The sequence below is a fragment of the Sphaerodactylus townsendi genome, linkage group LG04, assembly GCF_021028975.2.
Source record: "Sphaerodactylus townsendi isolate TG3544 linkage group LG04, MPM_Stown_v2.3, whole genome shotgun sequence".
NCBI classification, from domain to species: Eukaryota; Metazoa; Chordata; class Lepidosauria; order Squamata; family Sphaerodactylidae; genus Sphaerodactylus; species Sphaerodactylus townsendi.
This window is the reverse complement of record NC_059428.1, coordinates 95,761,635-95,774,357: the sequence shown is the minus strand read 5'-3', so window position 1 is coordinate 95,774,357 and position 12,723 is coordinate 95,761,635. Positions and strand designations below refer to the sequence as shown.

The following is a 12,723-nucleotide window of genomic DNA, read 5'->3' as shown; positions in this document are numbered from 1 at the left end:
TTAATTAATCCACCCCCCCCCCTTTTTTTTTGCAGCCTCCCCAAACCATTTTAGCCCAGCTTCAACTTCAGCGGAAAATTCCCATTCACACAATTTCCTTCAACTGTGATGATACCAGAGCCAATACATTTTTACACCAGTTGGCCAATGAAACAGGTGGACGGTTTCACTACTTTCATATTTGTTTGTTGGACCCTGATGCTCCAAAACCTTTTGAGGCAAGTCTTGAAAAGATAAAAGGAAAACTTATTTTTTAAAAAAAATATATTGAGAAGTCATGTGAAGTTTCTCATTAAACCTGTTAAGTGAACCAAATGCTGATGAGAGGAATATACTGGACTGAGATCACTGTATTCATTTATTCTCTTTTAATTATGTATTTGTTTAAAGCCTATTAATGATAGCAAAAAAAAATTGTGAATGATTTCAAGGTGCTACGAACTCTGTAGTAGAAGTATGACCATAAAATGAAGAGTAAAATAGCAATGATTATTTGGAATATAATTTGTAGCAAAATTTAACTTCATCAGAGGTACATTGTAAAATCAGCAGATTTTGTAAATGTAATATGAATTTTCAGTCTTGCAAAACCTTAAGTTGACTAAAATTATTCTTAAAATATAGGGAGGGTTGAAGTATGCAAAATAGAACGGCTTAGAAGTGACATTTAATAAATACCAGGAAAGAAGCGCAAGGAACAATAGAGAATCAATATAGAAACAGGAGTTAATGAACAGTGTTCCAAGAAAATGTGGTCATAATGTAACATTTTTTTCAGTTAAAATTAGTGGACCCATTTATTATAGTCAACATTGGTGTATTTCTAATGAATAACAATGGCCTGTATCTCTTTCATTTTGGCAGTCTGAGGATATATATCTTCTTAAGAAAGAGATTGAACAAGGGGTTAAAGAACTGGAGAAAATAAAAGCCTTCTACGCTGATAACTTATTGATGGATTGGTTTAATGGCGCAAAATATTGGGAACATAAGTATGTACTTTTATTGGTTTTACCTCTAACAATCACCCCTTGGGTGCCTTCTTGCATGTTTTGTCTTGACTATTGAGTATTAGAAGGTAAAATTTACAAGAAGAGGTATTTTTTCCAAAGAAGAACTGATGTCCTTTATCGATGGAAAACTATTATAACTTACATTTACTTCTCTGACATTTATTTGGGATGCTTTGGTAAAAGTTGGTACCAATTAGAAAAATATATATAGCATATGTTTTAGAAATATTAAGTTTTCCTGATTTTTTTTTTGCTTCTTTCCTCTCAGTATTGAATTATTTACCTACCTGGCCTCAATGTTTCCTTGGTTTTTCTCACAATGACTCTCTGCCTATGGACTGATTCATTCCCTGTGATTATAAACTGCCATTTTCTTTGCTCAAAATATGGCTTGAATAATGGTATGCAAATGCCTGTTTATGGCACATGAGGACTAATTTGCTGTAAGGGGAGACTCACTTGTGCAAAGTGGCCATGATAAACAGGACAATCAGGTGTATCATTCCACTGTTACCTTTTCCAGCAGCATTCCATCCACAAACAGCTAGTTTGTACTTGGAGAAACACGTGGCTGTAAGCTGCTTCCACTGGGTTATAAAAAAGTTGTACTTCATCTACTTCAAAAGGAAATATTAGTTGTTGACTTACCTGAGATTTCTTAGGTAGATACTTTTGTGTACTACTTAGTTTTCCCGGAATCTTTTTTGAGCATCCAGCATTAAGTTCATATGCTTAGTTTCCCCACAAACAGTCCAATTCCACAAACAAGATGTATTAAAAGAACAGTATTTCAAACTTCACACTTCTTGGCACAGCTAGTGACATATCTGTTTCTTAGACATCGCAAACAGGCTTTTACTGCATCCACAGTAAGCACACGAGTTGAGGGCCTGAATCCCCCATCTCCAAATAGGCCATATTGTGCCTCTGAAGAACCAGCATCAGCTTCTCCACAGCCTGGTACAGATGGACGTCAGGCACACTTTGAGAGTCCAACCAGAAAGAAGAAAGCATTATATGCAGGTAAAAGAGACTATGGAGATTATTCAGTAAAACGTGTCCCATCTCTGCCATACATTGAGTGCAATCAACCAAGCACTGCTTTTATGTAATCCTATGCCACCTTCATTTCAACACAACTATGGCAGGCACAATATTACATGGAATCCATCTTCTGTCAGTGACGTTAAAATACTCTGGCTTACATATAATGGAGTCAAGGTAAGCTTGAAGTTCTGCTTTGGTGTTTTATCAAGCGGGCAATGCGTAGCTATTCATCAGTGTTCTGTCACATTGGCTGTTTGTCAATGATTGGCACCGTTATCTTCACCATTTCTGGGGAAATGGACTTGTTTAGGCAGGTTCTCTCAGCCTCTTATGGATCTTGGGTGTGTGTGCTAAGGGCTATCAGCCTCACTGCAGGCAGAAAGTAACAAAGTGGATGATTTTGCATTTGTTTGAGTGTAGTAGCTCCCTTTGTCCCTTTCTGACCAGGGATACATCAGATGGCTGGAGAGATATTGTGCTGAAATAAATGAAATACAGGTCTGTTCATGTTGCATCTGCTGAAAGTGATAGGGGCGAAGGAAACCCATAAATGATCCTAAAACCAATGAATTTTAATCAGAACCTAACATCTGCACTGCTTTCAATTCACTTAAAATTGAAAATTAGAATTTTTTGAAAAAGTATGCAATTCAAAAAATGGAATGAAGTGGCCTTTTTTGGAACCCTCTTTTTTTGGAAATCATGTGAACTGATTGTTTTTGGACTTGCAGCTAGATGTCACTGTTGTTGTCAGGAGAGTTGGTTATATCCCAACCGGCTGATCAGGAAGCAGGGAAAGAAAGCAGACGTGGTGGCAGGAGGTCCAGGGGCAACATCCTCTTTTCCAAATCTGGAATTTTTAAAAGGAAAATCATTGTCTGGGGTTTTGTGAATTGGCCCTCATGATTTTGAGGGAAATCTCTTAACTGTATTTCTTGTAGAATAGCAGTACTATCAGAGGTGGGATCCAATCAGTTCTCACCACTTCTCTAGAAGTGGTTACTAATTTTTTCTGAGTGCCGAGAAGGGGTTACTAAAGCAACCTCCCTGCCCAATAGGGACTGGAGGTGCGTGTGTGCAGCGGCGCCACTGTTTGAATCCCACCACCATCGGAACCTGTTATTAAAATTTTTGGATCCCACCATTGAGTACTATGTAGTATATCTAGCAGGTTTGAAGGAAGTCCGTAATGGCAACTACGTACTTTAGAGCCTGTGAAGAAATGATGTAGTCTACTACCCCTAGTTTCTTGGTTAGGAAATGGTTCTGATAGTGGTAGTGATATGCATCTGGTTTCTGGACTAATGGAAAATCCCAAAACTGAGCGTAATTCTGGCCTACCTTTATTTTTAGTTGGTCTATGAGATTTCCAATGGGGATTCATAGAGTCACTGTGGGTTGGAAGGGACTTGATGACACTTAAAATACACATTCACTTCAGTAGCTAATGTGTTTGCAGAAGGACCACCTTGGCTTTTCTGATGCGTTGTGCGATCGGGAAAGGCAGAAAACAATTTATGGAGTCTATATTTTTCCTTTGAGGACTTGTCTAGGCTAGCTCCTGCCCAAATAGCCATAAGCTTAAAAATGTAAGGGCTTTTTCTTGATCTCTGTGAATTTCTTTCTACAGAGCAAACCAGGAGCAGTATGCTCCGAACTCTGCGCTATACAGCAAAGGCATTCGAAAGTAGTCCTAATGGGAGGCCATCTCCTGAAAGAAAAGGTAAGATGCAGGGGTGAAGATACTTCTTCAAATGCAACCCTTCTGTGTTTTTTTGCTGGTCAATCCCTTTCTTCCTTCCCATTTGATTGACTGTTCAACCAACATCCTCTTCCTCTGGTATACTTTGATTTTTCTGAAAAGTCTGTCAGGCTTCATAAGAACATAAGAGCGAGCCTGCTGGATCAGACCAGAGTCCATCTAGTCCAGCACTCTGCTACTCATAGTGGCCCACCAGGTGCCTTTGGGAGCTCACATGCAGGATGTGAAAGCAATGGCCTTCTCCTGCTGCTGCTCCTGAGCACCTGGTCTGCTAAGGCATTTGCAATCTCAGATCAAAGAGGATCTGAAAGCAGGCTTCAGAATGTTTAATTATACTCTGGATTTCATTCTGTATCCCTAAGTAAACAAAACATTAGCCATGCTAGAGTGAGGACCCTGCCACTCTTATGTCCTGGAGAAACTGCCACAATTCATTCTTCATTACTTAGATAGTGATGATGATGATGAATTTGATTTCTTAACCACTCTACCCACAAAGGGCTTAGAGCGGTGTACTTGTAAACAAAAGAATAAAACACTAAAACCAGTGTACAAAAACAATTGAACAATCATTAAAATCCATGGAATCAATTAATTAAAATAGCAGCAGTATAACCCATCTACTACTTGGTAGGTGGTGCCCAGTCCTAACCCTGGGAGGGGACCATCAGATGGTACATGGGCATCAAGAAAGGGCAGTTACTCAGTGGCCAGCTCCCGCAAACCATGTCAAGTTGGGAGAGGTTCAAGGTGGTCCAGTGTGCAGAACTACATAAATGTTAAGTGTTCGTCATGCAAATGCACTTAGAAGCTTGACTGACAAGTCAACATTCTAAAAGGCAGTTTTAGAGTTGATTTTGGGGGGTCTTTAGGCAGTTACTGAGGGCCTACCTACCTGTTGCATTGCAATGACTTAGCAGAGCAAATAATAGGGCAGAGATATGAGTGAGTTTTTTTTGTAAAACTTTACCAGATAACAAAGTACAGTTACACTAAATACAGGAACAACAAACTCTATCTATACAAATGCTCAGTCTGGCTGTCTGTGCAGTCCATAAGTGCCTATATGTCTGCCTTCTCTCTTTAGCTGGCAGAAGAAAGAACTTTTCAGAAGCTGATGTGATTCTAGGCATGTGACTTCAGCAGTTAATTCTTGCTTGACTGAAGGAAACAGGCACTTGTAAAATCCTAACACTACTCTAGGAAAGCTGACTCTGACAAACTGCTTCTGCTGGGAAAAGGAGAGGCTACCTTGCCTGCCTTCTCTTTCTCCCTCCAGGCAACAGCAAGAATTGGACCTTCCTGGAGGACTTAGAGCTCAGAGTCTCCATTCCCTTTTTGTCATCATGCTAGGGGAGTGGGTGGGCTCCTGAGAGGCTCGGTTCTTCTTTCCTCCTATTGTTCAAGCAGGCATAGGCTGTTGTCTCCTTACACAGTCATAAACAGACACTGAGCTAGGGCAACAGTAGACCTTGTCATTCCCTCTCCTTGCAGGTGGCACATCTCTGGTTGCCACTTATTTGCTCACACACCTGGAGAGGAAATGGATGGGTGACTATTACCAAGCAGCAGCCAACAGCATTGATGCTTATCTGCTTACTCCACATTGTAGACAAGGCTTCTCCTTCTCTGATCTGTTGTCTGTGGTAGGCATTGGCAATAGTACTGTGTCCTCTACCCATTGTCATTTGCCAGTTGCTTTCTTGCTAATGTCCAGATGGTGGATAAAAGCACAGCAGCCCTCTCATTCTCTCAGTTCCAGGTGGAGGCCCCTGTCTTCTCTCTCACCCCCAGCTTGCATGCCAGACCGAAGAGAAGAGCAGCTCATTGCATCCATGCCTATCCACATGTTCTGCTTGGCAGATTAGATGGTTCTTCCTCCACATTCACTATTCTGGGCCATTGGCTATTGCCAAACAGCTGCTGGTCATTTGTTCCAAAGTAGATGGAAACCACAGCAGCCCCTGTGCTCTCTTGTCCTTTTCTTCCGGTCAACAGTCCATGGTCACATCTCAACCTGTTAATTTCCCCAGAAGGGTGACTGATGGTTGAGAGTACTAGCACTTGGCATTGTACTCCAGGGGGCCCATGTGGACACTAATGGGAAAGATTGCAGGTGAGCTACTGATGGTAGCCACTGACCTGTGTGAAAAGGTGGAGTTAGTAAGGTCCCCACTGAAGACAGTTTTGATGAGGACCACCAGTTACTGGTATCCTACCTTGGGTAGTTTTGCAAGCTTCTATATCTGCAGGAGCAACCAGTATAAGAACTGATGGCTTCCAGATGTTAACTGCTCAAGGTTGCATAGCAAAAGTTGGCAGTTGCTCCAAGGCCAACCATTGCTTCACCCACTCCAGTAGCTAACTAGTACCAATCCAGCATTAATGTAACTTAAGCTTGATCTGGCCTGAGACTTGGAAGGGTGTAACTCTGCTTTGAATGGCACTGTTTGTTTTGGCAATAGCCAGGTTTGCCTGTTTAGTGCCTTCCAAATGCATACCCAATTTTCCCATCTCTTCCATAGCTGCCATTCACCCTCATGCAAGCGAGTTTCTTCTTTCTCATGCAATTTCTGCTGGGTCTTCAGCACTCTATTCTGTTGACTGCCTTGCATTACTGGCTCAAAACATACCAACTTAAGTAACATTCTTATTTTTAAAATATATTCTGTGCAGAGCTGAAGACTCAAAAGCCTGAGAAAAGAAAGGATAATGAGTAAGTACAGATATGCCGAAAAAAAAAGCATTACAAAAATAAATGGCTTTCTTATTGTCTCTCATTACAATGTACTCTCTCTCTTTTTATAAAGCCCTTTAGATAACTCTTCAGTTCAGTGGCTAAAGACTCATGGTTTGGTTGCTAGGCGACTCACCATAATGGATGCCTTAGCTCCAACAGCTGTTCCTCGCACAGCAAAGTACATTCCAATTCTAGACAAACACGTTGTTTCAAAAGTATTTGATGATGTAAGTCCTTTTTTAATGCTGTTTCTGGGAAAATTCCAAATGAGTAACTGTTTTGAATGCAAGTATCAAATGACTGGATTCTTTTTCCTGGCAGAGTACATATTATGCACAGTCAGCGTTGAGCCAAATATTCTTCCATTTGGTAAAAGCACTGCTTTTGGGGAGCGAAGGTTGCCAACTTCAGTTTGGGAAATTCCTGGAGATTGGGAGTTGTGCCTTGGGAGGGCAAAATTTTGGAGTAAGTGGGAGCTCTGTGGAGTTGGGATGCCATAGTGTCTGCCCTCCAAAGTTTTTGTTTCCTCCAACTCTCTGGAATCTGGAGATCAGTTAATTCTAGGAGGACTCACAGCCTCAGCTAGAGGTTGGTAATCTAGTGAGTCTCTAGAAAAACCTATACCAGATCTCTTAAATGGTAACAATGCTGTATTGTTTCTGATGTATTTACTGTTGCTATGGTGCCATTTTTTATTTCTAGTTACTCTTTTTTCCTCCACATAGGTGATCTCAGTCATTTTAGAGTTAAGTAGTCAATGGATTGAGGGTTTATTGAGAGTTAACAAAGCCTATAAGGCAGGTGTCCCCAACCTTGTTGAGGCTGTAGGCACTTTTTGGAATTCTGACATAGCATGGTAGACAAAGCAACAAAATGGCTGCCAGAAAATTGTTGCCACGGGAGGTGGAGCCAGCCACAAACTTACTACCACTGCTTAACTTCAGTAGCACAGTATAGATTCTTGTGCTGTGGTAGCAGCTTGCTGCCAAAGCAACATTTTAAAAAACCTGCACGTGCAATCAAATCTCCAGTAGTGAATTTTTTAAAAAGTGTGCAAAACCCCTACCTGGTCCCACCCACTTTCTAAAAACACAGTGAGTTGCAGTAAAAAGGTGTTGGGCACCATGTTGAGGATCCCTGCTGTAGGGCTACAGACATTAATAGGCCATCATTTTTGCTGCCGTTGCTGAAAAACTGTTGAAAGAAGGAGCTGCTTTTTGATGCTGTTAAATGTGTTTGTGAAATATAGTGTGTTATTTATGGCTTTGCCTGATGTGCATAAGCATATATGGAAATTACAGTGTGATGATTACTGTCTGAGAAAATTGAATGGAAACTTCTTTCTGCTTATAGCAGTGTTCAGCTCTGTTTCTTGTCTTCCTACCTTTATTTGCCAGTAGGTGTCAGTGTGCAGCCACTGAGTATTTGATGGGTAATGGTTACAAAAGTTACGTTCTATGTCACTGGCATGTTATAAAATGCACAGAGTTGAGTCACTTGAAAAAGGCATTAGGCTCTGCTGGAACACTTTGTTTTTAGGGCAGCAGTTCTCAACCTGTGGGTTGTGACCCTTTTGGGGGTCGAACAACCCTTTCACAGGGGTCGCCTAAGACCATCGGAAAACACATATTTCCGATGGTCTTAGGAACCGAGACACAAATAATTTTATGGTTTGGAGTCACCACAACATGAGGAACTGTATTAAAGGGTCGCAGCATTAGTCTCCTGGAACACTTGGTTTTTAGGGCTTGCACATGCTTGACAAGGTTCTATGTAAGCCACAACAACAGAAGACAAAGGGCTCAGGCAGTGGTGGGATTCAAATAATTTAACAACCAGTTCCAGTGGTGGGATTCAAATTTAACAACTGATTGTTTACAAATAACATTTTAACAACCGGTTCTGCTGAAGTGGTGCGAACCAGAATCCCACCACTGGGCCCAGGCCTTTTATAATTAAAGCACAAGTATTCAGCAATGAGCTACTGCAATGAAGCCCATTTGTATTTAATTGAAACTGCACAGCCCATCTGATCATTGACATAAAGCTCAGAAGCCCAAAGTCAGGTTGTTGGGAATTCTTTGCTAGGAAGTGGCAGACATGATTTCTCAGAGTCTACCTAAAATACTCAGAAGCACTCTATACGCCTATATTAGTGCACTGGCATAAATCTGTGCATGGTTTGTGTTTCAGTTACTTGGAGCTGTTAATCTCTTTTGGTAATGTGCCTTTAAGAGACTCTGTAGCTCCATAAAATTATTCCCTTCATATACTGGATATTCTGGCATCCATCTGTTCCTCCCACGTACTTTAATTTAGAGGTTTCATTTTTATAGAGCCATATTTCATTCTATATTGAGTCAGATTGGGCTTGAGAGCCACAGGTTGCATATCCCTGGAGGATTTTGTTACCCCCTGTGTCATTAATCAACATATTCCATGTCATAGATGGGAAATAATTTCGAACAGTTATGCACATTTCAGATGTGAATGGTGCATTAGCCTTCCCTATTAACACTTGCATCACCTACTGAGATTAAGCCCTACGATACATCCAGAGTTCATCAACAGCCCAGCCTCAGAGGCATAGGGGGGAAAATAGCGCCCAGGGCAAAATCTACTCTTGCCGCCCCCTGCATCCTTGCACACACACCCCGCACCCCACTTACCTGACTGTGCCGCTGCTGGGCACCTGGCACCGCCTCCTTCGACTGACCCCACCCCGCCCCACCAGCCTGCTCCTTCAGCCAGAAGGAGCAGCCTGGTGGGGCAGGGCCGAGGGGCTTATTTTCAGGGAAAGGCTTATTTTTGGGGAAACACGGTATGTTGAACAAATTATGCCAGCATGTAAATGCTATGCAGGTGGTTTAAGATAAATATTGAATCATTAGAGGAGTTAAACTAATGTAATAAATAATTCTGGTATGTGATAAAACTTAGGGCGTTTCCCCACTCACCCTGATCCCCCCTATGCTGTGCGCTGCTCTCAGCGTGTGGCATCCCAGGCATGCGCCCGGGCGTCCCCACGACCCTGCGCTCTGTGCGGGGTCATCAAAAGGCGCCGTTAAGAAGAGCGCCTGGGATGCCGCGCTCTGAGGGGGTGCGATAGTTGCAGCATTGGGGCGGCTGCGCTGTCGCCGCCCCTGTCGTGGGGAGTGTAGGGACCCCGCGCTACTCTCCTCAAGTAGCGCAGGGCTTAAGCTAAGTGGGGAAAGGCCCTTAGTTTTTGATAGTGAAGTTTTTGATAGTGAAGTATGAACAAATGTAAAATCAGTATAGTACAAGGAATGAAATATTAGTTTAGATACCTCAGAACCAGACTTAAATCCCTATTTCCCTGTAAGAGTTATAAACAGATAGAGGACATGTCCTTCTGTCAAACTGCATGGAGAAAAATGAGGACAAAATTTTACCAGCAGTTCTGAGGACAGAATAAATAACAGCAGACACCAATATTTTAAATGTCTCTCCCTTAATGTCACTGTAGTATACAATTAATTTCCCAGTAAAGATCCAGCCTCATAATACTCCAGAAGTCACAAAGGAGACAAATTGAACATAAGAAAATGCAGAAATGTTAACTACAGATTTTGTATGAATCACAGATAAATTACAATGCTGCCAAAACAAAGCAAAGCAAAATCCCAAATCCAGCAATCTGCCAGTAGAAGGCATTGATAGTTGTGGTTCTAGCCCACTGTCCCTTTCCTCCAGCAATCCTTTCCAATCCAGGAAACCTTTGTTTCTGGGACGGCAGAACCTGCATGGAACAATAACCATGTACATTTGAGAGCTACTGTGAGGAGGGAAAAGAGGTTGCACCCGTGACTTTAACAAGCCTCTGATCATAATAAATCAATCACTGACATGAGGCACTTTTCTTCCTTCATTAAAAACAGGCAGTCATCTATTGGTTACTTTAAAAAACATTGCTGAGAAGAATGATGTGTCCAATTATTTTCCAGTCTCTAATTTGCTATTTCTGAGCAAGATGATCTAGAGAGAGGCTGCAGAACAACTCCAGGTCTTGCTGGATAATTTAACTGCTATAAACCCCTTTTTAGTCTTGATGCAGGCCAGGCATTGGGATGGAAATGGCAAATGGGGGCTGTAGACAAAGATATCTGTTGGAGTATAGGGCAGGGCTTTGCCTTTTTGCTCCTCTTGCTCAATATATCAGCAGGCTCTGATTCCATGGGCCATTCCAGCTTGTTGAGGTGTTTGGAAGCAAAAGAAGAGAGTAAGGGTTACTCAGAAGAGAATAAGGGTTACTCCCTCTGGATCAGTGGTTCTCAACCTGGGGGTCGAGACCCCTTTGGGGGTTGAACAACCCTTTCACAGGGGTCGCCTAAGACTCTCTGCATCAGTGTTCTTCATCTGAAAAATGGATAAATTTTAGGGTTGGGGGTCACCGCAACATGAGGAACTGTATTAAAGGGTCACAGCATTAGGAAGGTTGAGAACCACTGCTCTGGACTCAGAGAGATGCTCCTGTCAATTGGGAAGTGTCTTGTGGGGTTCCACAGGGCTCAGTCTTATCCTCTATGCTATTTAATCTCCAGGTGAAACCCTTGGGAGAAATCCATTGTAGTTTTGGATAGGTCTATCACCCAACTCTGTATTTCTGTACAATATTCAGATTCTCCAACAATGCTACAGAGGTCCTGAACCAATGATGTGGTTAATTGGCTAAGGGTGACCAAGTTGAAACGGAATCCCAACAAGGTCGATGGGGTGCCGGCTGAGAAGGCTGAGATCTTGTAGCAGCTCAGTTGCTGTCTGGACCTATGCATATCCCATCCACTCTGTAGTCACTGTATCGGTTACTGATCAATTACTAGGTTCAATTCAAGGTATTGAGTAGCACTTACAAAATCCTTAATGACCTTGGACCCAAATTCTACAGGCCCACCTCTCCCAACATGCTCCACTTGTGGTCCACATACCTGCAGGCTCATATGAACAAATGAATCTATCACTCTGCAGAATGTGCAAAACAAAAATGTTCAGGAGGGCATTTTATAAAGGGATCAGAATTGTAGGACAATGGAACAGTCCACGAGGGTGCTTTTATAAGGGAATAAAATTGTAGTCCATTGCAATGTTTTGTATGCATCATCTTGCTCTTACTGCACTGTTTTCTACCAATGTAATCCACTTTCTGAATCATTTATGGTATGTAATGCTTTAGACAATTTTTCTGATTTCTGTAATCCTGGTCCTGTTATATTGTTTACTGGATGTTTTATGCTGTCTGGTGTTTTCAAATATGTGCATGGGGCGGGGGGGGGGGGGGGATTGTTTTTTGATAATATGTCTTGAATCTCAATTATCTGCCTTGAGTTATAGGCAGGCTATAAATGAAGGAAATCAATATATAAATAGGTCCAGTGACCCTGAGATTCAACTATTCTAGGTTCAGAAAGGTCTGTAGTGGAAGGGAAAAGTGGTGTAGATCTTCATTATTGTTTGATTAGCTCTCTGGATCTGTCCAACTGTGATTTAGATTTCTAATCAATCAGAATGGGGTGGGAGGAACATTTATTTATATAGGTAGTTTAGCTTATTTGTAATTTACTTTAGTGAGTCTTTAGACTTTCCATGTCTGGGCTTAGTCATGTGGACTTGAATATTGCAGTGTTTGAAGTCTTGGTTTCTTTACGCTGCAGGTCTTCCCTTTTGCCCATGTGAGCAACGATGCAAAGTGTATGACGTTGATTAATCCTCTGGCAGTAGATCTTGATGCCTACAAGAAGAAGCTGCAGGAAGCACTAATAACATATGAAAGGCAAGTCTGATTAGCCAAAACTTTCCACCTATCAAGTTAGATTAATCTTGGATATCTGACTGCTTGAACGGTTTGCCCAGCAATGGCCAAGTGGCTTCTCACTGCCCTAGATATGCCAGCCTCCAGGACGCATTTGGGAATTGCAGCTCATCCCCAGACTAGCGAGATCCATTCTTCTGGAGAAACTGGATGCTCTGGAGAGTAGAGGCTATGGCATTGTACTCTGCTGAGGTTCCTACCCTCCCATGCTCCATCTACAACTCTGCAGAAGTTTCCCAGCCTGGACCTGGCACTCCTATCACTCCAACCCCTGCCAGTGGTCAGGAGGGACCTGGCAACCCCACACTGCCTCCAACCCCACATGTCTGGTAGG

General features: G+C 42.1%; 1 protein-coding gene across 1 annotated transcript in view; it reads left to right on the top strand.

The window, feature by feature from the left end:
* The window catches only part of VWA3B (von Willebrand factor A domain containing 3B), a 93,955-nt gene that overhangs the window by 48,308 nt on the left and 32,924 nt on the right, over window positions 1–12,723 (top strand). Inside the window, exons 16-22 of the mRNA XM_048495610.1 lie at window positions 36–218; window positions 865–992; window positions 1,852–2,036; window positions 3,691–3,783; window positions 6,499–6,538; window positions 6,633–6,789; window positions 12,232–12,350. Of these exons, the coding sequence (XP_048351567.1) occupies window positions 36–218; window positions 865–992; window positions 1,852–2,036; window positions 3,691–3,783; window positions 6,499–6,538; window positions 6,633–6,789; window positions 12,232–12,350 (905 nt within the window). The remainder of the gene's footprint in view (window positions 1–35; window positions 219–864; window positions 993–1,851; window positions 2,037–3,690; window positions 3,784–6,498; window positions 6,539–6,632; window positions 6,790–12,231; window positions 12,351–12,723) is intronic.